Source organism: Labeo rohita, chromosome 14, assembly GCF_022985175.1.
Source record: "Labeo rohita strain BAU-BD-2019 chromosome 14, IGBB_LRoh.1.0, whole genome shotgun sequence".
NCBI classification, from domain to species: Eukaryota; Metazoa; Chordata; class Actinopteri; order Cypriniformes; family Cyprinidae; genus Labeo; species Labeo rohita.
The window spans coordinates 26,376,811-26,403,558 of record NC_066882.1 but is presented as its reverse complement, the minus strand read 5'-3'; the positions used below and the strand labels follow the sequence as shown (position 1 = coordinate 26,403,558).

The window sequence follows — 26,748 nt, the reverse complement described above, 5'->3', positions numbered from 1 at the left end:
CCGCCGAAGAAAAAGAATTCACTGACCGCGCGCCGTAATTACTTTTTTATTTTAAATGCAGATCATGTCATGTGCAAACATAGCCATTGGGTTTCAAAATACAACAAAGAGCACCATAAAACCATTTAAAATGTGCATTTAGCGATCTAGTGACTGGATATGAAACAGGCAACAGTAAATGATCCCAAATGGAACAACGGCGTGCTTTCTCCTATAGCCACTGCGCTTGCAATTGCTATGCATCATTCTGTATGTGCATTCTCAGTTTAAATGCAGCCCAAAACAGTGAATCTACTCCTCATTCAGTCAAAACTTTGCTTCAAGAATGAGCCACACTGCTGACATGATCTAATCCGTAGCACACCCTCAGCACATGTGAGTTAACATATTCATCTTATCGGCAAGACATATCGGCATAATTTTTCATATCGGGCCGATGCCGATATTTACATATGAAGTCATTATCGGCCGATTCCGATATCAGTCCGATAATATCGTGCATCCCTAATTAAAAGTTTATTAACTTAGTAGATATAGTGTTATAGTTTCTATTACTATTTTGAATTTGATTTTATATTTTTATTTTCTGTTATCATTTTAATTGTAGCAAATATGTTTGTGATTTTGTTTAATGTTTTTGTGTTTTTTTGTTTTTTTTTGTTTATAGTTTTATCTTTTTTAGTTTGTTATTTTAGCACTTCAAAGTAAAAATAGAAGTATTTTATATTTTGTTTTATTTTCATGCTTATTTCAATGTTTATTTTAAGTATTTTTTATTTATATTTGTATTCTTAATATGTTTATGTTTTTATTATTTATTTTTAATGTTTATTTTTTTATCTGTTTTAGTTTGTTTAACTTTAGTTATTTTAGCACTTCAACTTAAAAGAAGTATTTTATATTTTATTTATTTCAGTGTTTATTTATTTTAAATTTAAATAATTACAGCTAATATAATAATTACAACAAGTAATATAATATAATAAAATATATGCAAATATTAAATTATAAAATGGATATTAAAATATCAATACAATATGACATATTTATATATTTAAATATATTGACTTTTTTAATAGAAATATTTATACATTATAGTAGTATTTGCTGCTTTTAATTTTTATGTTGAATTAAATAATATATATATATATATATATATATATATATTTTATTTTTTTTACTGCAGAAGTGAAAATCTGATCACAATCACCATAAAGAATAATAAAATGGCTGTCTAATAAATATTCACTATATTCAGATATGTGACTATATTCAATAGTCACATATTTATTACATTCAAATATATGTGTTTTTATGTTACATGCTATAGATGATGTTCTGGTCATATTTTACCCTATAATTGGACAATAAAAAGACAAAGAAAATATTCTGCTTAAAGAAAAGCCTATTTTATGGCCATTAAGTTAAACTAATATTATTTTTATAATACTTTAATGCATTTTTTAATTTAATTTAATTAATATAATAATTAAACTATAAATAATATCAAATATAATAAAATGCTGATTTAATAAATAAAAAAATGTTGTGCTACAGTAATGAAAATTTATTGAGAATCACCATTAAGAATAATAAAATGGTTGTCATTTTAAATAAATATTTAGATTCAGATGTGTGTTTTACAGGTGTGTGCATGTGTATCTGGTGTGATTTGCAGGACCTGCAGCCCCTGGTGCTGACCTTTGACCTCCCTGTGACCCTCGCAGGGGGTGTGGTGTGTGATACAGGCTCACCTGTGATTCAGCATGTGGCTCAGGCGTTTGGAGTGAGCATCAGCTTCAGGACGCAGCCCAAACTCTACTGCAGCTCCTGCAGCGTGAGAGGAACGCAGGGAAATGCTGCTTCCGTCAAGGTGACACTCGCCTTCACGTACAACACAGACACACTGCACCACATGCAGTGCCAATAACTGACTTTTAACCTCTGCAGAAGGCCACCTGCGTCCTGATGGAGCTGCTGCTGGGCGCGGAGGCGCTGGCCGGGGTGACGGGGGTGATGGTGAGCACACAGCTGGACGTGACCTCGCAGCAGCACCTGTTCCTGTTGGGTCAGAACGGAGCAAACTTCCTGACCGTCATGCATCAGACGCACACGCAGATCATCCTGCCTGACCTCAGCGCTCCCCAACACACACCCTCACTGCTGATCCAGGGCACGGCCGACGGAGTGTGTGCCGCTCGACAACAGCTCATGGTACAGACCTCTGTGTGTATGTTGTGCTCTGTTTGGGGAAATAATGGTCACAAGAAGTAAGATAAGGTTTTATTGTGTGTTAAAATACTATTGTAGTTTTTATTACTTTACCTCATAAAATAGTTTAGAGTAGTCAATGTGCAGCTTGTATAGCAGTGTATATTTACTGTCCCCTGAAAATAACTCAGCACACAGCCATTATTGTCAAAACAGCTTGCAACAAAAGTGAGTACACCCTAAGTGAACTTGTCAAAACTGTGTCCAAAGTGTCAATATTTTGTGTTAGCACCATTGTTATCTAGCACTGCCTTAATCATTCTGGGCATGGAGTTCACCAGAGCTTGACGGGTTGTTGCTGGGATCCTCTTCAAATCCTCCATAATGACATCATGGAGCTGCTGGATGTTAGACACATGGTGCTTCTCCACCGTCCGGCTTGAGGATGCCCATAGGTGCTCAATAGGGTTCAGGTCAGATCACCTTCAAATGCACCTTCTTCAGCAAGGTAATTGTCATCTTGGTGGTGTGTTTGGGGTCATTATCATGTTGGAAAACTGCCGTTCGGCCCAGTTTCTGAGGGGAACCCATCATGTTCTGCTTCAGAAATGTACAGTACATAATGGAATCCATGTTTCCCACAATGAACCGCAGCTCCCCAGTACCAGCAGCACTCATGCAGCCCCAGACTATGATGCTACCACCACCATGCTTGACTGTAGGAGAGACACAATTTTCTTGGTACTCCTCACCAGGGCATCACCACACATGCTGGACACCATCTGAGCCAAACAAGTTTATCTTAGTCTCATCAGACCATAGGACATGGTTCCAGTAATTCATGCTCTTGGACAGGTTTTCTTCAGCAAACTGTTTGCGGGCTTTCTTGTAAGCCAGCTTCAGAAGAGGCTTCCTTCTCGGATGACGCCAAACCAGACCGACTTGTTGCAGTGTGCAGCGTATGGTCTGAGCACTGACAAGCGGACCTGCTACTTCTGCAACCTCTAAAGAAGTGCTGGCAGCACTCATGCATCTGTTTTTTGAAGTCAGGTTCTGCACCTGACGCACAGAACGAGCACTCAACTTCGTTGATCGACACTTGTGAGGCCTATTCCGAATGGAGCCCGTCTTGAAAAACCTCTGTATGACCCTGGCCACAATACTGTAACTCAGTTTCAGGTTGTTACTGAACCTCTTATAGTCTAGGCATCTTTGTGGAGAGCAACAATTCTAATTCTCAAATCTTCAGAGCGTTCTTTGCCATAATGTGCCTTGTTGAACATCCAGTAGTCAGTATGAGAGAATTGTACTCAAAGCACCAATTTTTAACTGCTTTAATACAAGATACACAACTTTGTATGGTCCTGTCAAGCAGACAAAAACATGAACATGATGAATAGGACATCTGGCTCTGCATGGTTAAATGACATAGTGCTGTTATCACTTAGGGTGTACTCACTTTTGTTGTCAGCTGTTTTGACAATAATGGCTGTATGTTGAGTTATGAGTTATTTTTAGGGGACAGTAAATATACACTGCTATACAAGCTGCACATTGACTACTCTAAATATATCCAAGTTTCATTTCTATAGTATTGTTCCTTAAGAAGATATGCTAAAATGTTGCTGAAATATGAGGAGTGTACTCACTTTTGTGAGATATTGTGTGTGTGTGTATGTATGTATGTGTGTGTGTGTGTGTATATATATATATATATATATATAGTTTAGTTTAAGTACTAACATTACTAAAACTTAAAAAATAATAATATAATATAATATAATTATAAAAACGAAATTGCTCTATTTAAAAAAAAAAAAAAAAAAAAAAAAACCTACAACGATAAAATCTAAAAAGACAAATTAATTAATTATATATTTATAAATACATAAATAAATTACGGAAGCCCGTTTATGCTACTGAATAAAAAAAAAAGGTAATTGTGACTTTTTATCTGACAATTCTGACTTTTTTTTTCTCGCAATTTCGAGTTTACATCTCTCAAGTCAGACTTTTTTCTCAAAATTGTGAGATAAGTCGCAATAACCTTTTTTTATTTTTTATTCAGTGGTGGAAAGGGTCCTCCATAATAAATAAATCTTTTTAGTTAGATGCCAAATAATTTTTTCTAATTTTTGTTTAGGTTAAGTACTAACATTACTGAAACGGAAATGAAAATTTAAAAAACTATAAGTATAAAATCTAAATGGACATATATTTTAAACAATCCAAACAAACAAACAAACAAATAAATAATTACAATGGCAAAAATTGATTTTTTGGTTAGTTGCAAACTAAATTTTTAACATTACTAAAACTGAAAAACAAAATCTATAGCTATAAAACCTAAATAGAAACATTTAAAAATTATATAAAAATAAATAAATAATTAATTAATTAAAAAGGCAAAATAAATGTGTTGGTTGTCAAGGATTTTTTCAGATTTTTGTTTTGTTTCTAACATTACTAAAACTGAAAGGAAAAAAAAACCTATAAAACAATTAAGTTAGTTTGAGTGCAAACATTACTAAAATAAAAAAAACTGTAACTAAAAAAGCTAACTAGGCTTATTTAAAAAAAAAAAAATATATATATATATATATATATATATATATATTTATATTTTTTTTAGTGAAATGATAATCTAAATAAGAAACTAAATCTGCCAGAAGGTGGCGATAAATGTCTTTGAGTCATCCATTCATTGTCGATTCGTTCAAAACTAAACACCGCTGTGTTGCTCAAAGACGCGCAACCATTCTGCTGTGGCTTTAAAGAAGATATTCTCTGCAAAATATAGTTTTTAAAATATAACACAATATCAACTTCTTATTTACTGAACTGTTGTATAAAATCACATTGAAGCTCGTGATAGATCGGGACAAAATTCTCAGTCGTGTAATATTGCTCTTGCTGCCCGTGTGATATGTGATATATATAAATGAGACAAAACAAATACAGGGGCATTTTTTTGCACCAATATCTTTAATTTTAGGGCATAACTGCATTTGTGAAGTTGTTGCCCTGCATCATATTTCCAGCAGTCAGCTATATGAAATGTAAGATGACGTTTAAGCCTGGGGGTGGAGCCAGCACGTAAATTGTGTTAAAATATTTTAATAACGTTAAATGCGTTAATTAAACTGAGCCAGGATCCCTTTCTGTGTGGAGTTTGCATGTTCTTCCCATGTCTGCATGGGTTTCCTCCGGGTGCTTCAGTTTCCCCAGCAATCCAAAAACATGCAGTAAGTGAATTGGACAAAGTAATGAGTGTGAGTGAGTGAGTGTGCATGTGAATGAGCGAGTGAGTGTGTCCTAAGTGTCCCAAGAGTGCACAAGTTAGTGCACTCTCAGGGCTGGGTTGCGGCAGGAAGGGCGTAAAACGTGTCAGATCGGCTGTGCGGATCACCCCGCTGTGGCGAACCCTGATAAAGGGAGCAAGTTGAAGGAGAGAGAGACTATAATAGTACATTATTGATACTGAAAAAACACTGCATCAGTCTGAACTCATTATAATTAACAGGTAATTTCACCCATAGTGCTTCTTTCATGTTCATCAGTTTTATTATTTTCAGTGTAATTACATTTTGAACAATAGTAGACCAAACTAAATTACTAAATCACTATATCACCACATCACCTTTTATGCACATCTAATGGTGTGTGAACAAGTTTATAGCTTTCAGGCCCCAGACAACACGTACATTGTGTCCCAGTTAAAAATGCCTGAAGTAATTGCATTAACTGCCTGAAAAGCAAATATCATTTAATGTGAAAGCAGATGCACAAACACAATTCTGAGACAATTGGCAACATACAGGAGGCTTTTAGTTATGCCGTATAGGCTATGCTTAATATAATAGACATTTGTCATAAAGTACATTTACTCTGATATGAATAAATATGTCCTGTGATCTTGTTAAGAACACATCTGGTTTGTCTCCTGCTGGTGTGTGACGTGTGTTTTTTCTCGTTCAGGACTGTCTGCCCGTCTGCCTGATGTTTGATTTAAAGGACGAGGGAGAGTCTGACCCTCGGAAGCTCGCCCAGATGATGCAGAACCTGGGTGTTTTTATCAGCGTCAAACCCAAGGTCAAGCAGACAGCGAAGGTACTGCGGCACAGCTCCCACATACACCTGTCACCAAACACTCAAGAGAAAAGGGATGCATACAAATTCATATACTTCTACTATAGACGACAATTATGGCTGCATACTTTTATTTCTTGATACCACAGTCACCAGCTTTAGGATGTGCACACTGAAAGCAGTTAAATCACTGCATTCACTACCTTTACATTTTTCATCATTTTACTTTTAGGTTCAAAGAGCATTGGGTTATGGGTTATATGACGTCAAAAGCCATGCATAGCTCATAATCCACCAAAAATACAACACCATTCAGACACTGCTGACATACTAATGTACTTTCAGTGTACTATTCTATGATTTAAGATGCACTAAACACACTGTTTAGTAGAATGGATACTATGTTGAGTTACTTTTTTATGCAGCCATACATTTCAACATGTGTTCACGAGTGAATCAACGTCATGGATCAAGGTTGACTTTACTGCTTTGATTTGTTTTGATTTTGAAGCATTTATTGCAACACTTAGAGAATGTCTTGGTCATATTTCACCCTATAATATATATAATTTTATAAAGGTATAAGGTATTTAAACAATTTTTATGCTGATGTAAATAAACCATGCTACAGTGATAAAAAAAAAAATCTAATTCTGGTTAAAAATGAAAACAAGAGAAATTACAAAACAAAACTCTATAAAACTTAAATAGTTTAGTAGTGTACAGAATGGATGAATGTTATTTAGACTTTTTCATTTTTTTTTTTTTGTTTAAATAGCTTGCTAAAATTTCAGTGCTGAATTACTTTGTATTGTATTTTGTATTGTAACTTATGGAAGCCTGTTGCTGCCACTGAATAAAAATTTAATGGAAAAAAAAAGATGTTTACATATTTTACATCATCTTTTTTTTTCAGCATTGCGTAATATAAACTTGGAATTCTGACTTTTTCCTTGGAATTGGGAGATGTAAACACAGAATTCGGACTTTTTTTTTCAGAATTGTGTGATATAAACTGGGAATTCTGCCTTTTTTTGTTTCCTTAGAATTGCGAGATACAAACTTGGAATTCTGACTCTTTTTGTTTCCTCAGAATATAAACTTGGAATTCTGACTTTTTCCTTGGAATTGGGAGATATAAAATCAGAATTCTGACTTTTTTCTTCAGAATTGGGAGGTGTAAATGCAGAATTCTGACTTTTTCCTCAGAATTGCGTGATATAAATTCAAAATTTTTACTTTGTTCTCAGAATTGTGAGATATAAACTCGCAATTGCATGTTATAAAATCTGAATTGTGAGATGTAAACTTGCAGTTGTAAAAAAGCCTTTTTTTTCAGACTTGGACTTTATAACTTGCAATTGTGAGTTTATATCTCACAATTCTAAGAAAAAAAAAAGGTCAGAATTAAAAAAAGTCACATTTGCAAGTTTTATATCTATCAGTTCTGAGAATGTCAGTATAACTCTAGTTTGTATCTCACAATTCTGACTATATAACTTGCAATTGTGAGTTTATATCATGCAGTTCTGAGAAAAAAGTCAGTTTTGTGAGTTTGTATCTCACATTTGTGAGGAAAAAAAGCCAGAATTGTGTAGCACTGTATGATTAATCGAAGGCGATTGTTATGTGCATTTTTTCAGCAAAACCGGTTGTGTAATCTGTAGTAAATCTCCAACAGGTGCTTTCAGATGGAGCAGCATTTAGTACACTGAGCTGTTGTTTTAGCATTTTTTTTCAATGCTAAAACAATGTCTGACAATATTTTTCAACCATATTTTCATAGGTTTTCTTTTTTGCTCATCATATATAATTTCATTTTATAATACTGTTCTCTTTTTTTGTATAAAGTGTTAAATGCTAACTATTTTAAATGTCTGTTTCCAGTCAGTGGTTGTTAAAGGTTTGGAGAGAAACATCAGCAGTCTGTACGAGGCTAGACGTCTGCTGCTAGGTCTGGACACCACTGAGGTTTCCATGATGACCAAGAATGTGTCTGAGGTCTCCGTGATGACCAAGACCCCTGTGGACCCTCTGGTGGCCAATAATGGCATCACAGGCTACTGGATCAATGTACTAATGCAACAGCTACGCCTCACTGAGACAGGTGTGTGTGTGTGTGTGTGTGTGTGTGTGTGTGTGTGCTTCATCCTCTTTAATTTCACTCATGCTTGTGTGTTGTGCTCAATAAATGGTATGTTTTTGTACATGTCATTCTTCAGGTGCTGTGCCTTCTCCTGATGCCATGATTGGCTCTCTCTCTGGGAAGCCACGCCCCGTGCCTCCTCCCGGATTGGCTGTTTCCTCAGAAGATGGACGGATAGGAATCAAAGGATTGGAGTCCAAATTAGAGAAGGTTTGGATTACCTTCATGTTTAAGTTGAATGCATTGTATTATGGGATGCAGTGTCTCAAACAGTGTGCTCTATTTGTATAGAAATCTATAAGATCATACTAATTGATATATGCTACTTTTATTTCTTCAGTTATAAAGTAAATGACATTTGTTGACAGTCAACATGTTTGAGAGTAAACAAAGCCAAAACTTTAATAATGTAATTAAACCAGATTCCAGAGACTGAGGATCAGCCGACACAAGCGGAGACACAGATGTCACATGCGGAGGTCACAGAGGTCAGAGAGGTCGTTGTCAAGCCAACTGTCTCCTCAAGAAGAGGCAGCCAATCAGAGGCCCAGAGGGAGCTGAACCCGCCGCTCACACCTGAAAGGTAAAAGCCTCCGTCCTGAACTGGGACACACAGACAGACAGTCAGACGATGCTCTGGATTCCAGTGTGGACTATGATTTACAGCACTGAATGAAGCTCTCTGTGTGTGTGTGTGTGTGTGTGTGTTTCAGGTCTGTGAGAGTGGAGGTGGATGGTGTTTATCTGAACAGAGATAGACGCTGTAGTCTGAGAATATTCCCGTCTATAGACGCTAATACTGAGGTACAGTACTAGCACATTTTTAAAATGAAAACAGAACTGCTTGTAAATGTATTGTATCTGTTGTGTGAATACATTTTCAGAAAGACAGGTTTTGTCAGATTTAGCTCTCAGCTATAGTTAACAAATAAAATCACTTGTCTTACCAGTTATTAAAACAGTTTTTGTTTGCTGTTTATTTTAACAGGATCATGAATATGAGAGAAAGAAGCTTCTGGCAACTCAAGGTTTGTTTGTTTGTTTTTTATTTGTAAGACTTAAAACATTAGTGCCAAAAGACAGTTAATAAGTCATATAAAAATCTACAAAATGGTATAAAATGTTAAATTATTGTTATAATGTACTGTGTATGTTTTTCCCTTTATGATAATTTAATATATATGATGATGGTTAATATATATGATGATTTTGTTAAAAATCATCACAATTAAAAGAACCAACGACTTAAACTACTTCAGTCTGTGTGCACTGAATTTATTTAATACACAAGTTTCACAATTTGAGTTGAATTACTGAAGTAAATGAACTTTTCCACGACATCCTAATTTATTGAGATGCACCTGTGTGTGTATATATATATATATATATATATATATATATAAAATTTTTATAGAACAAACGTGCATGTTTATTTCAGCCTACAAAACACTAACGTAAATATCAAAGAAATTATACAGTTAAATAAGAAAGTAGCCAAAATTAGAACCGTAAATATTAAACAAACATAAATTCGTAACCTCGCCCAACCCTTGTCCGACGGCTCATCAAAATTACCGTCCCGAGTCCGACTGGAGCCCGAGTCTTTTCTCTCTCTTTCCTATTAGCCTACACTGTTGCATCCATTGAAATAGCTCAGTTTTGTTTTTAATAGGAATGTGGTTAGATTTCTTTACGTTTCTTTATAATGTTAATTTAGAAATACGTTTGGAACATTTTTGGTTTGTTAAATTAAGCTTTTTGCTTTTAAATGTAACGACCAAGTGGCCAGAGGCAGGCAGTGAGTTGATCACAGTCTATGTTTGATCAATTCTGCCTTCTCAAATCGCCTAAAATAAAATCTTTAAGCATATCACAATGTTATTATAAATGTTTAACTTAGATAAATGCACATTATTATGCGCATACAATTGTTTGTTGGAGAGTGGAAGCTAAATGGGCTTTGCAGGACATGGAGGCGATAACGCAATCTTGTAAAACAATTAAAATACGCCGTAATCTTTGCTCATAAAGGCAAACGTAATATATCATCCGGAACTGTGAAGTGTCTAATTTTATTTACGTGCACTCACAATATCAACAAAATGTTGTGCTTTTGTAAAAATAAAGAAAACAAACAAGATGCACTTTCTGATGTCTCGGTGTTGAACAGGAGCGCTGCACAAAAATGAAACTAAACTCAGCGAATACTTGCCTTACAGATCAATATATCTATAGAAAGCTTTAAATTATTACTATACTACTTTAAAACTATAAAAATTCAAATCGAAAACAAAAACTCTTTCATTATAAAATGCATTTCTCTCTAAAGGCGAGTCAGGATCGTTGTCTTTGTGACACCGGCTCAGAAAACACTAGTTTATTAATAATTCATTCGAGTATGTCCTCATTTCCCTCCTTCACATTCATAGTAATTACTTTTCCCAGAGCTTTGCAAGCTTTAGCCTATTGTGTGTGTATGAAAGCAGACCTCTTCCAGCAGCTGCGAAGGCACTTGCGTTCGTCGCTGCTGCCGGCGGGGACACTAAACATGGCCACGTCAGAATAATTGTTGCAGAAACACTGTATTTTATGCTTGTTATAGATCGTGTGATGTCACGTGCAGTAATGCCAGTGGCAATCGACTACCATGGTGGTGCAGTTGTCATTGCTACCGTCACACCCCTAGCCCCGCCCCCAGACCTGTTCCTGATCTTATATTTCATATAGTTGACTGATGACAGATATGATGCAAGGCAATAACTCCATAAATGCAGTTATGCCCTAAAATTCAAGGTGTTGTTGCAAAAAATACCACTGTATCTGATTCTGTCCCAATCTATCACGAGCTTAAATGTGATTTTATCCAACAGTTCAGTAAATAAGATGTTGTATTATATTTTTTGCTCAATTTTGCAGAGAACATATTACCTTTGAAACCATAGCAGAATTGTTGCGCATCTCTGAGCAGCAGTTTTTAGTTTCTGAATGAATCCGTGTTTTGAACGAATCGAGTGAATCAATGATTCAAAAGCCCATTCAAAAAGAGAGCCATTTACTTCATTCCTAAATGAATCAACCATTTGAACGAATTGAATGAATGAATGAATAAATGACTCATAGAGACATTTACCGCCACCTGCTGGCAGATTTAGTTTCTTATTTAGAGTATCATTTCATTAAAAGAAAAATATAATAATAATAATAATAATAATAATAATAATGAAAACATTAACCTTTCTTTTGTGGAACATAAAAGAAGGTATTTTGAAGACTGTTGGTAACAAAGCTGTTGGTCACCACGACTTACATCATATGAACAAAAAAACTGAGATGTTTCTCAAATGATCTTCTTTTATGTTCCATAGTTTACGTTAGACCGTTAGAGCCTAAATGTTTATGTGTAATCAATTTTATGTTGAATCAAAAAAAAAAAAAACTACAATTTGTAATGTATACTTGATACATTACACAAATATAACTTTAAATAATGTTTTGTGGGTATTTTCAGTCAAATTAATTTTACAGTTAATTAGATTAATTAATAAAAACATCATGTACTTAATTAGATTAAAACTTTTGATCATCTGACAGCCCTAATTATTATATTATATTATATTATATTATATTATACTGTATTTCCTCCAGTAAATATAAGTTTTACTGACCAAGATGAGCTCGACATATTACAGATTGATTTTCTGTATCATTTTCAGTGTCTCGCATTAAAGTATAATCTTCATGTGATCAAATGTGACGATGAAAAGCCCCTAAGTTGAGTGATTTAAGTTGAGATTGTTATTCTGGGCCGTGGCTGAATGGACTCGTGCTGCCGCTGGCTCCATCTATTTGGCATTCATCATGCTGTATAAAGCTCAAAATGGATTAAAGAGCTTGAGTGTGCCAGAGAGGTGATATAGGGGAGCCATTTAAGCGTTACGCAGTGCCAGAGAGGGTGATAGAGGGACCCATTTCAGAGTAACACGCTGCCAGATTTATAATGGAGTGCAGCCACTCCACCTACTGAATATGCAGACAGATGAACAGTCACACCGAGAAACCTCACATCAAATCGTTCTGGCTAGATGACATGAGACGTGTGACGTGCTCCACTACATTCATCTCTTCTGCACCTATTTTTAATTGAGAGACAAGGAATATTTGTACGTTAATTTTACTATAATTTAAAATGAATTACACTGAAAGAAAATCAGGTGTAAGATTTACTTTTTTTACTTACAAACTGCTAATAAATTTCACAAAACCTTACTAAGAAACAACTAATAACTCACTGAATCAAAGGTTTTTTCTTGTAAAACCTTTGTAATCTCTGTTTTATTCACATTTTTGACAATAATTTTTATTATTGTTATTATTAATAATAATAATAATAAAAAAACATGTATGTGTGAATATATTTTGCTAATAGAAAATATTTTAAATTATATGTTTATACAAATATAAAACTCTAAAAATATTAGATAACATTATTTTCATTAATATAATGTCAATAAAAAGTTTATATCTATATTAAAATATATAAAAATATTAATTCAATTTATGAAGTTTTTATACTTCATACGTGTATTTGTTATGTTGCTTTTTCTGTTTTCAAAAAAAGAAAAAACTTCTACATTTGTTGCATTGCATTCAGGGTAAAAATAAAAATAAATCTTAATAACAGTAATAATAATAATAATAATAATAATAATAAATTAATAAAAAATATAACATTTAAAAAAATACAAAAAATAAAAGATTAAAAAAATAAAATCAAAATGTAAAAGATTAAAATAAAAAGAAGATTAAAAAATAAAAATTCAAGAACATGTTGTTATCAAAACTCTTTATCCATATTTGATGTGAGTGGGTTTAATTTCAATTAAGTTAAATTTTGTGAAAATAATTAAATCTTAATAATAATAATAATAATAATAATATATTATTATTAAAGAAACAGAGTTCAAATAAATATGTGGTTAGTTAACTCTTAAATTATAATATTTCATGTTTGCTTCAGGAATTGAACATAAAATATCAAAATAAAATTGCCTTACTAATTTCAAGATATTTTTATAATTTATGTTTACATTTTTTTTTATGTTATTACTATTTTATAATGTCTATATTTCTTATTATTTTGTATTTAGATATTAGTTATTTTAGTACTTCAAATTATACTACAAGAAAAGAGAAATTATGCTTTGCCAACTATAACAGTCCTGACTGTAAGGCTGTGTGTGTGTATATATATATATATATATATATATATATATATATATATCATTTTGACGGACAGGGTCATAAAAAAGTCATTTTAATTTTCAGATTTTAATTAGAATAACACATTTAATTGCTTTTATTTTTGTTCACATTTTTGTTTTTAATCATGAACCTACAGGACGACAGTGCAGTGTTTAAAAAATACGCTAGATTTCTTGATTTTAATAGATTCTCATTTTAATGAACCAATATCAATTCTTAAATCTCAATTAATCTCTTGGTGTATGGTGTTTTCAGTTGATGAATGAGCAGTACATAGTGCGTCTTCCTTCCAATAAATAGCAATAGACTAGGCTTTGTGTCACTTTCGATATGAAACAAAGTCTCAGATTTTAAATTCTGTCCATTTCCTTGGGAAATTCAAGCAATAAATACCGTTTTGGCGCTCTTTAATGTGGCGTGATAGATCGTTGTAGCTTCTGTGTACTCGCCTGTGCGTAATCAAACACATAGGAAAACATTCATGACAGTTTTGTTTTTTGTTCTGGTTCCCGTGCTCTGCTGCCAGACTGGAGCACAGTCGCCACCAACTGGACAGGGGTGGGAATTACAGCTAGAATTTACAATAGATCACCCTCAGTGTAATGTGTCAAAATGATGGACGGCCTTCAGATTTTTCCGTCACTGATAAAAAACATTTCTGTCAATGACGGAGAATTTTCGGTTAACACGACCTCTGATATATATATATATATATATATATATATATAATTTTACATTACTTTAGAAAAAGGTAAACATTACAACCTAAAACTAAGGCATAAGTCAAGAAATTGAGGCATTTAGATGTTTAATTCAGCTCAGAGGGACATAAATGCATTTAACTTGCAGTTACAAATGCATAAATAATATTTTGTTATTTTAAACAAAACATTGAATAATTTGCTTCAATGATTTTTTGTATTCGAGTTACTCAAGGAATCGTTTTAGCCCTAATTACAATGAAAGATTGTTCGAATGGTGGATAAAGAACCCCGATTAACTTCCAAACTAATTCAAGCTGATTTGCAGACACAGGGTACAACAGAGTCAGCTCGCACTGTCGACATCTAAATGAACAGGGGCGCTATAGTAGGAGACCCAGGAGGACACCACTGCTGACACAGCTGAAAAAGCAAGAATGGAGTTTGCCAAAACTTATGTGACAAAACCACAATCCTTCTGGGAGAACGTACTGTGAACAGATGAGACAAAAGTAGAGATTTTTGGTAAAGGACATCATGGCACTGTTTACAGAAAAAGAAAAGAACACAGTCCCTACAGTCAGACATGGTGGAGGTTCAAAGATGTTTTGGGGTTGCTTTGCTGCTTCTGGCACTGGATGCCTTGACTGTGTGAACGGTATCATGAAATCTGATGATTACCAAAGAATTTTGGGGCGCAACGTAGTGGCCAGTGTCAGAAAGCTGCGTCTCCACAAGAGGTCATGGGTCTTCCAGCAGGACAATTACCCAAAACACACTTCAAAAAGCACTCAGAAATGGTTACAAACAAAGCGCTGAAGAGTTCTGAAATGGCCAGCGATGAGTCCAGATCTGAATCCCACAGAACACCTGTGGAGATCTCAAAACAGCAGTTGGGAGAAGGCATCTTCAAATCTAAATAACCTGGAGCAGTTTGCAAAAATTCCAGTAGAGAGGTGTGAGAAACTTATTCATGCTTACAGGTAGCGATTGATTTCAGATATTTTTTCCAAAGGGGGTGCTATCGAAATATTAAGTTTAGTGCAACTGTGCTTGCAGCGACCCGAGTTTGATTCCCGTCTCGAGGTCCTTTGCCGATCCCACTCCCCTCTCTCTGCCCAGTACTTTTCTGTCGTTCCTCTACTGTCCTGTCCACTAAAGGCACAAAAGCCAAAAAAAAAAAAAAAAAAGAATTGCAAGGGTGCAGATATTTTGGGCCAACTGTGTATATATGCAGATATTTTGGGCCATGACTGTGTATATATGTCAGTATATATATATATATATATATATATATATATATATTTTATTCATTTCAATTAACATTTATTTAAATGTGTATTTTATTTATTGTTGTTGTTATTATTATTTATTCTTATATTTATAATGTTTTATGGTCTTAGTTTTAATTTTAGTTTTGGCTAATGATAACCCTGTTACACACTCCAGCAACTGATACAGTGACTTTTAAATAAACTCCCACTTAAACCACTTCGTTCACACTGTGAGAGAGATGTGGAAAGGTAGCAGCTCATTCTTCTGCATGACTGCTTTTGATTAAGTTGCTTAATTAGGTGGCAGGTGTTTAATAATGCAGGGGGATCCACATGCACACACATACACACACACACTTTAATTAGAGCTGCTGTAGTATGCCAGTGTAAATCTGGATGCGGTTCTGAGCGTATAATGTTTCCAAGCATTCACAATTTTGTGTGTGTGTGTGTTTCATAATGACTGTGATTTTAATCTGTAAAAACGTGTGTGTGTGTATGATAGCCATGCAGCAGAAGCCCGTGGTGACGGAGGTTCGAACCCCTACAGACACCTGGAGCGGCTTAGGCTTTTCAAAATCGATGCCTACTGATGCTGTGAAAGAGCTGAGAGCCGTGAGCCGCCGCTGCTACAGACCCTACCACAACCAGCAGGTACACACATCTACACTTGAATTTATGCATTTAACAGCCACACCAAAATGTCTTGCAATACGGGAGCACTAGCATATTCAGCTGATTCCACCAGAAAGGATCAGAGGAGGTGTGTGATCCGTTTATAAATAGATTCATTTCTGATCAGTTAAATACAGTGAGTCTGTATACACACACACACACACACACACACACACACACACACATACACATATCTGTCATTTAGAGCAGTGGAATCATGGAGAAATGTCTCTAAACTCCAATCACAAGCGTGTATGAACTCACAGTCAGCAGCACATCCCTGTTCCCTTCACTTCCACCCTCATTTCCTCTCTGCTGGGATAATGAGACTCTCTCAATTAAAGATCTCAATAGAAGCGGTTTAGCGCCGCACTGCAGCGCTGATTGAATCTGTTTTTGATTGTTACTGCTGCTTGAATCACATTGTTTCTGAGAATAAGTGAAACCCTGTGAAGGTTTCAAATTGAAAACTTATTGAAATCTGTTTGTGTTGCTTGCTTTCTGTTGTGATTTATTTATATAAAGAGTACTTCAATCAAGAATGAACTTTTTATCATTATTTACTTAAAGGGGTCATCGGATGCCCATTTTCCACAAGTTGATATGATTCTTTAGGGTTTTAATGGAAAGTCTCTAATATACTTTGATTAAAAATTCTCAATGGTTTTGTAAAACAACACCCTTTTTACCTTGTCAAAATCAGCTCTGCAAAAATCAGCTCATTCTAAGGGGTTGTTCCTTTAAATGCAAATGAGCTCTGCTCACCCCGCCCCTCTCTTCTCTCTGTGGAAAGACGATCTTGTTTACTTTAGCCACATTTAGCCACATTTAGCCGCTAAACTTCCTAACTACCACGGTATAAGGAAAGGCGATCACAAAGATTCATTAAAAAACGTTTATACACACTTCTGCTGTAATTAAAGCCGGAACATGAATGATTCGTGCGGACATAGACGAATATATGTAGATCGGGAGGCGCATTCCCTTCACAAACAAATGTAATCCACTGCATCTTCAGCGGCTCAGATGTCGGGAGTAAATGACAACCACTATGTTCATTATTACATCCAGCAACACAACACCTCAATCGCTCAATCAGAGATATTCTTGTCTAACTTACATCCCTGCTTCGGCATCGAAACAAGGAAAGTTACTGGACTGTGACAGCTGGTCTGAGGTAAGACGCTCATGTCAATCAACTATTGTGGGAGCGGCCTCTGTCTGTGTGACACCACACCCACAGGCATCTGAGAACGGCTTGATTTAAAAAAGGGGATATTTTACAGATTACTTAAAAACCCCTGCATGGATTTTTATCATTATAGGGTAGATTTGTACATACACTGCCAACACACATTAATGTTCAAACAACATTTGCATCCGATGACCCCTTTAAGGCTTTTTTTGTTTTGTTTTGTTTTGTGTTTTTTTTGGTATTTTTGCATTTTTCTTGAAAGGTCAGTGGAGATATGACAGGAAGTGAGTGGGACAGAAAGAGGGGGACTGGGTTGGGAAAGGTCTATGAGGCGGGACTTGAACTCGGGACACCCAAAGCGCAACTGCACCATATGTCGGCACACTGTCCACGAGGCTATCTGTGCTGACATCATTTACTCATGTTAATTTATATGATTTTATGTTAGCTGTAGAACATAAAAGCAGATGTTTGCTGCTCTTTTCTATGTAATGAAAGCAGACAGTGATTAGGAGTCGTCAAAATACAAAAAAGGAATAATTAAGATTTTTAATATTTTTGAAAGAAGTCTCTTTTGCTCACCAAGGCTGCATTTATTTTAATAAAAATACAGAAAAAATGAGTAAAATTGTGAAATATTATTACAATTTGCCATACCTGTTTCTTATTTGAATATATATTAAAAATGTAATTAATTTCTGTCATCAAATTTGAATTTTCAGCACCATTACTCCAGCCTTTAGTATCACATGATTCTTCAGAAATCATTCTAATATGCAGATTTGCTGCTCAAGAAACATTTCTGATTATTATCAATGTTTATTTTTGTAAAAGCGAAAGTTGTTTTGATCACTCTCACGTTTTTCTGGTTGTAGTCGTGGAGTTCACAGAGTGGAAAGGAACGCAGTTGGAACGGTAGCGACTCAGAAAACTGGAGAGAAAGACGTGGATCTGTGTCTTCATCACCACCTCCATCATCGTCCTCCTCATCCTCGTTCCCTCCCTACAGTCTGTCAGCGTCCCGAACATGCAAGTGTGCTGCTAAACTCACCGCTCTGCTCTTTAATTGCAGAGGGTGTGACATATCTTGTTTAATTAACAGTAACGATTAAATTAGTTTAGCTGCTCATTACACAGTTTAATTCTGCCAGCAGCTTTGTTTCAAGGTGAAACAATCACTTACGCCGAAACATCTCGAGATTCAGGACCTACTGGGAAATTAAAATATTATGAGTGTCTCATTTCTGACCTTTGACCTGCAGCAGAGGGATACCTGACCGGTTCTGAGGGCGGGGCATCCAGACATTTGATTGGCAGGTCTCCCAGTCCCTCCCACACAGACGATCTTATTGAGTTACTGGCACAGCTGGGGCTGGAGAAATACATCGATATTTTCCAACAACAGGAGGTAAATACACAACCCCCTCACACACACACAAACACACGTCCCAGACGGCTCACCCACAAACGCCCACACTGTTATTGTCTGATGTATATCGCGCACAAACCTGGCTCTGAGCGCTTTTAGGAGTCAGAGCACACAGGTTTATTTTAGTCTGCCTAGAAACAAAGTTATGTCTGAAGGTTTGAGTTTGAACTAGTCAGTGGGTTTGCCAAAGTTCAGATCTTTAAATGATACACCCTGAGTTTTGTTTAAGCCGGCAAGAAAACTAGATTTCCATGAGAATAACTTCATTTTCTGCTGTTCTGCTCTAGAGAAATAAATCAGTATTTACACTACAAAAAATGATTTCCTGATATTCATGTATTTTTGTATTGTTATTCAGTACAAATATTTAAACATTCTTTTGAAAATAATTAAATAATTATAAAGCTTGTTTTGCCTTTAAGTTTATTTTACTGATTCTTTGGCAGATATTTGTTTTTGTTTGCATTTTGCAATTTCGCATCTCACGTAAATGTATAAGAATGGCAAAATATTTGTACTGGAAAACGACAAAATTACAGAGTAATAAAATCTTTTTATTTATTTATTTTTTTGCAGTATATTACAGACAGAAACTCAAATATGTGCATTTTTGGAATGTTTTCTTTCTCCTTGAAAATTAATTATTTGTTATTTTTATTGTTGTATGTATTTATGTTTTATTTGTAAAGATAGTATTGTTCAGTTATTGTATACAATTCATTGAAGTATTATTATTTTTATGATTATTAGATGGATGGATGGATAGACAGACATACAGACAGATAGATAGATAGATAGATAGATAGATAGATAGATAGATAGATAGATAGATAGATAGATAGATAGATAGATAGATAGATAGATAGATAGATAGATAGATAGACAGACAGACGTAAAGATAGAGAGACAGACAGAAAGACAGACAGGTATGTAGATAGATAGATAGACAGACAGAGAGACAGAAAGATAGACAGACAGAGAGGTAGATGGATAGACAGAAAGACAGGTAGACAGATAGATAGATAGATAGATAGATAGATAGATAGATAGATAGATAGATAGATAGATAGATAGATAGATAGATAGATAGATAGATAGATAGATAGATAGATAGAGAGACAGACAGAAAGATAGACAGACAAAGAGGTAGATAGACCGACAGAAAGACAGGTATGTAGATAGACAGACAGACAGAGAGACAGAAAGATAGACAGACAGACAGACAGAGAGGTAGATGGATAGACAGACAGACAGACAGACAGGTCGATAGATAGATAGATAGATAGATAGATAGATAGATAGATAGACAGACAGAGAGACAGAAAGATAGACAGACAGAGAGGTAGATGGATAGACAGAAAGACAGGTAGACAGGTAGATAGATAGATAGATAGATAGACAGATAGATAGATAGATAGATAGATAGATAGATAGATAGATAGATAGACATAAAGATAGAGAGACAGACAGAAAGATAGACAGACAAAGAGGTAGATAGACAGAAAGACAGGTATGTAGATAAATAGACAGACAGACAGAGAGGTAGATGGATAGACAGACAGACAGGTCGATAGATAGATAGATAGATAGATAGATAGATAGATAGATAGATAGATAGATAGATAGATAGATAGATAGATAGATAGATAGATGGACAGACAGACAAAGATAGAGAGACAGATAGATTGACAGACAGACAGAGAGACAGAGAGACAGAAAGATAGACAGAGAGGTAGATTGATAGACAGAAAGACAGGTAGACAGATAGATAGATAGATAGATAGATAGATAGATAGATAGATAGATAGATAGATAGATAGATAGATAGATAGATAGACATAAAGATAGAGAGACAGACAGAAAGATAGACAGACAAAGAGGTAGATAGACAGAAAGACAGGTATGTAGATAAATAGACAGACAGACAGAGAGGTAGATGGATAGACAGAAAGACAGGTAGACAGATAGATAGATAGATAGATAGATAGATAGATAGATAGATAGATAGATGGACAGATAGACAAAGATAGAGAGACAGATAGATTGACAGACAGACAGAGAGACAGAAAGATAGACAGACAGAGAGGTAGATGGATAGACAGAAAGACAGGTAGACAGGTAGGTAGATAGATAGATAGATAGATAGATAGATAGAGAGACAGACAGAAAGATAGACAGACAAAGAGGTAGATAGACAGACAGAAAGACAGGTATGTAGATAGATAGACAGACAGACAGAAAGATAGACAGACAGACAGAGAGGTAGATGGATAGACAGACAGACAGGTCGATAGATAGATAGATAGATAGATAGATAGATAGATAGATAGATAGATAGATAGATAGATAGATAGATAGATAGATAGACAGAAAGAAAGATACAGACAGATAGATAGATAGATAGATAGATAGATAGATAGATAGATAGATAGATGGACAGACAGACATAAAGATAAAACAGACAGATAGATAGATAGATAGATAGATAGATAGATAGATAGATAGATAGATAGATAGATAGATAGATAGATAGATAGAAATATAGACAGACAAAGAAGTAGATGGACGGACAATCAGGTAGATAGACAGACAGACAGAAAGAAAGACAAAGAGGTAGACAGACAGACAGGTATATAGATAGATAGATAGATAGATAGATAGATAGATAGATAGATAGATAGATAGATAGACAGACAAAGAGGTACATGGACAAACAGACAGAAAGACAGGTAGATAGATAGATGGACAGACAGACATAAAGATATAGACAGACAGACAGACAGATAGATAGATAGACAGATAAACAAACAGACAAACAAAAAGATAGACAGACATGTAGATAGAGAGACAGACAGACAGACAGTCGGTCAATCAGTCAGACAGATAGATAGACAGTTAGATAGACACAGACAGACAGACCAGTCTGTTAGTATTGTATCTATTTTGGATAAAAGTGCCACTAAATCAAACTGTGTTTGGTCTCTTCATGTTGCTTCATGTTGCTCTTCAGGGGTTCAACATCTAACCACATGAGACACACAAAAACACACACGTACTCTAAATATTTTCTCTGCTCTGACAGATCGATTACCAGACGTTCCTGACGCTCTCAGATGAGGATTTAAAGGAAGTGGGTGTGAGCACGTTTGGAGCGCGACGCAAGATGATCCTCGCCATCGCGGGTCACTCTCATTAACCAAACTATCACAGAAATCCATCTAATCATCTCAGCATATGGGGAATAAATATAAACAGTTGATGTATTTTTTTTTAAACCTTGCTGCATTTTCCCCTCAACAGATCTGAGCAAAAAGAGGAAGTTTCCAGAAGCGTCCAGCGTAAAGTCGGGATACCTGGAGGGAGGCGCGAGCGGCCGTCTCCCTCGGATCATGAATGAGGACGTGGCTGCCAAGAGTAACCGCTGGTGACGGGACGATGTGACCGCTATTGAGGTTTCTATAATGCACCTGGGGCCAGTTTGTGCTTTCTGTCATGTGGCCCTCGGGGACCAATCAAAGTGTGACTTGATCGATGATTTCCATATAAGACAGAGAGGACAGATGTGCTGTGGCTCTCAGAGGAAACATGCAGAGAAGTGTGACCTTCAGCGTGAACCGACCGACCGCCCGTCCAGAACCCATAATTAGTATGCAAGCCTTTGACTCTCTCTACCTCTGTTTCTCTGTCTACTGCAATTCTATGCAAAACTTTATTTTCTTTATGTATTGATCAAATATAAGAATACTTTCAGACCATGTTTAAATGTCAGTTCAATTTGGATCTTCCATTAAACCAAAAGCCAGAAAACAAAAACACAGTTTCCTGTACTAACTTGAAGTAATGATGGATTTCAGAGTTGTGGTAAATACAAAAATGAATCAATAATAAAAAGGAAAGTAATACTGGATTGCTCTAAGCATGCATTGATCACAGGATAATTAGATAATTTGGCCCTATACAAATTGTAATAAAATAAATATTTTAATAAAAATGACATTATATTTTTGACACAAACCTCCATGAATAATATTTATTATCTTTATAATTATATAATTTAAGAATTATTATTTTAATGTAAATATTTAGTGACACAAAACCTTCATTAAAATAAGAAAATCTTTTTTTATTTAAACCATTTTTGTGACACATAACCTTTATTAAAATAAATAATAAAATAATTATTTTAATGTAATTTTTGTGAAACACACCCTTAATTAAAATAAATAATAAAATAATTATTTCTAAATGTAAATTGTTTTTGTGATACTAAACCTTCATTAAAATTAGATATAAAATAGTTATTTTAATTTAAATCATTTTTGTGATGCATAACCTTCATTTAAACAATAAAATAATTATTATTTTTATTTAAATCATTTTTGTGAAAGAACCTTAATTTAAAAAAGCAATAAAATAATTATTTCTAAATGTAAATGGTTTTTGTGGCAAAACCTTCATTAAAACTAGATATAAAATAATTATTTTAATTTAAATCATTTTTGTAACACACAACCTTCATGAAAATAAATAAAAAAAAAAATTTTTAATGAAATTTTATGGGAAATACAACCTTGATTAAAGGTTTATAAGTAATAAAATAATAGTTTTTTAATGTAAGTAGTTTTTGGTGACTTGAAACCTTCATTAAAATTGGATATAAAATAATGATTTTAATTTAAATATTTTTGACACAAATAATTATTATTTTAATGTAGTTTTTAGGGGACATACAACCTTGATTAAGATAAGTAATAAAACAATCATTTCTAAATGTAAATAGTTTTTGTGACACATAATCTTCATTTAAATAATAAAATAATTATTATTTTAATGTATTTTTGTGAAAGAACCTTGATTTAAAAAAGTAATACAATAATTGGGTTTTTTAATTAAAATAGATATAATATTCACTATATATATATATATTCACTAGATATAAAATAATTATTTTAATTAAAAAAAATACTTTCATGTAATTTTTTTGGGTCACACAACCTTGATTAAAATAATAAAATAATTATTTTTTTAATGTAAATGGTTTTTGTGACTTGAAGCCTTCATTAAAATTAGATATAAAATAATGATTTTAATTTAAATATTTTTGAGACACATAACCTTCATTAAAATAAATAATTAAATAATTATTATTTTAATGTAATTTTTTAGGGGACATACAACCTTGATTAAGATAAGTAAAAAAAGATAATTATTTCTAAATGTAAATAGTTTTTGTGACACATAACCTTCAGTAAAATAAAGAATAAAATAATTATTATTTTAATGTAATTTTTGGGGGCACACAACCTTGGTTAAAATAAGCAATAAAATAATTATAATATTAACTTAAATCATTTTTGTGACACAAAAACCTCAGCCAATAGAGGGCGTCCTGTCACTGTCTGTGCCTCTGAGCTTCAATTTTGTGCATTAAAACTCTTCCTGGGAATATTTTTTCCTAGGAAATGAGCAAATGATGTAATTTCATAACCTTGAAAATTACCAGCTTGCCACAGTTCTCTGTTAAACAAATATACAGTGTGCTAAATGAATAATTAGCTGCATTTATTCAGCAGAGAAAAATATGAAACCGCTCTCAATATTTTGCCGTTGCACCCCAGTGCACAAGTGAAAGTTTTCAATTAAAATTATCTGTTGTGAGTGTGCTCAGCGCTTCTCTCATTTACAATTTAATGCATCTCTCGTCTGCATGTCATTCAGCTGGATTTCTCAAATACATCATGCGGATTTGGCCTGTGTCAAATATCTTGACTGTGGCTGATGGGGATTTTCACACTCTTAACACTTAAAAAGAGTAAAATGTTAACAGCACATAATCAGAAACCGCACTGACCTGCATTACCCACGTTAAAATATTGCCACTTAACATTAACAGCATTAAGCCAATGGAGTGGAACGGAATAAATTAAACACGCAAACACACACTCACATACAAGACAGCTTGATACAGAGAAACCGTGTCCATGAGCGTCTCGCCACAAGACATTCAGTGTTTTAATGATGACAACTCATGAATCACCCACTGCAAGGTTAAAACCGTCATCCAGCACAAACATTTAACCGCAGTCACAACATGGCACTTTATGACTTTTTCAGTTTGTGTGATTGTGCTGCTGATGCTCTAATGCACACAACTGTCAATACTCTCTTTACATTTCTAAGTGCATAAAAATGCTCAGTGCTATTTCTCCAGGTTAGCCCTGCCATCTTACAATACCATATAGAATAAAAATATATAAAACTGCTATTACTCCATCCTTTCAGGCTATGAATTCTTCAAGGACAAGTAAGTGTCTCCTCTTTTTTATCATTTTGTTATGTTGGATTTGTTGGAATGGAAGGATTAAAACCTAAGGCACTTTATTTTATAGTTTTGAAAGTAATTTTTAAACACCCATTTTGTGGAATGAGTCTCAAAACATTATTTCTGCAATAGCAATTTTGTGTATACATACGCCTCTAAGCAGCATTAAACAGCCATTGGTAACATAAATATATAAGTTTTTCATAAGTGTTCCTTATGAATTCCTTAGAACCTTATGAATAGTGAAAACGCACATTCTTTGAACATACAAAACTTTTTTAGTGGTTTTGTGAACGTTACAAAACAACATTATGGGGACTTTATTTTTAAAACATTATGGAAATGTTACTTTGAAATATTCCCTAAAATGTTCCCTTCCACAAATTATGTATAAATAATATTTTTGTGCTAATGATTTTAGAACGTTATCCACCTTGTAGAGGGTTTTCACTCGGACGCGCCCATATTGGCGATACTAAAGTATAATGGCGATGTAAACAACAGCATGAATTGTGTGGTTAATGGACTACTGAGTATGCTGTTCTGCTAATTTATGATGTCTAAACCATGGGGAAAAAAACGTGCCAAAGCTGCTAAATCATATACAGAAGGAGTTAGCAAGCAGGAAGGGGTGCAATATTTTTACAAACTAAAGTTAATAAGTGGTAAAGATACATACGGGCAGTATCAATTAAGATTTTAGCCTAATATTTCACCTACATGACTGGAAATGATTAGAACAAACACAGATGTTGTCAACCCTGATAGCACACGTACATCTCGGAGACGTCTATTTGACGTCTGGATTTACATCTGCAAGACGTGTATTGGACGTTTCCTATCAGATGTCAAACAGACGTCTATTAGATGTCTTTAAGATGTTTATGATTTAGAATGTATGTAAAACTGACATCTTACAGATGTCTGCCAGGCGTTCGTACACAGCAGACGCTTTCCAGATCAAGAGATCTTTAACACATCATTTAACAGACATACATGCGGGAAGATTCTTGCCCTAGAAGTCCTGGTTCAGTTTGGCCAACCACAAATGCTTTTTGCACTCTTCTCCTTGATTTGTTATAACTTTTGGCAGTCTGTAGAGTACTTCAAATGTTTTTCCCGGTCTAACCGATTCATACAGCCCAAAATATGACAATAAATGACCATTTTCAGCAGCAATAATCAGCAAAATATGCGAGTTTCATTCAGCCCAGCATTGTTTACATTCATTGCCACCAGTATGGCTGATTAATGAAAACCCCTCTATTCTTCAGCTGCAGTTAGAAACTCTGGTTCCTATAAAAACAGGCAGCATTCCCAAACTCCTGTCATGACTGTGCATGCGCATTGGCTGCTCTAGGCTGAAAAATAAGCTTTTTTTAAACTATACTAGAGCATGAGGAACAACATTTATGAGGCAGTTGTTGTCAGATTTCATTGGTGA

General features: G+C 34.5%; 2 protein-coding genes across 3 annotated transcripts in view; one reads left to right on the top strand and one right to left on the bottom strand.

The window, feature by feature from the left end:
• bicc2 (bicaudal C homolog 2) overlaps positions 1 to 22,740 on the top strand; it is a 30,138-nt gene extending 7,398 nt beyond the window's left edge. The window contains exons 7-19 of the mRNA XM_051127698.1: positions 1,679 to 1,873; positions 1,951 to 2,214; positions 6,190 to 6,321; positions 8,188 to 8,407; positions 8,523 to 8,656; positions 8,869 to 9,029; positions 9,160 to 9,250; positions 9,435 to 9,474; positions 16,189 to 16,337; positions 18,429 to 18,582; positions 18,816 to 18,961; positions 22,065 to 22,164; positions 22,283 to 22,740. Coding sequence (XP_050983655.1) covers positions 1,679 to 1,873; positions 1,951 to 2,214; positions 6,190 to 6,321; positions 8,188 to 8,407; positions 8,523 to 8,656; positions 8,869 to 9,029; positions 9,160 to 9,250; positions 9,435 to 9,474; positions 16,189 to 16,337; positions 18,429 to 18,582; positions 18,816 to 18,961; positions 22,065 to 22,164; positions 22,283 to 22,410 — 1,914 coding nt within the window. The 3' untranslated portion in view covers positions 22,411 to 22,740. The remainder of the gene's footprint in view (positions 1 to 1,678; positions 1,874 to 1,950; positions 2,215 to 6,189; positions 6,322 to 8,187; positions 8,408 to 8,522; positions 8,657 to 8,868; positions 9,030 to 9,159; positions 9,251 to 9,434; positions 9,475 to 16,188; positions 16,338 to 18,428; positions 18,583 to 18,815; positions 18,962 to 22,064; positions 22,165 to 22,282) is intronic.
• si:dkey-201i24.3 (golgin subfamily A member 6-like protein 7) overlaps positions 1 to 26,748 on the bottom strand; it is a 306,654-nt gene that overhangs the window by 121,548 nt on the left and 158,358 nt on the right. The window lies entirely within an intron of this gene.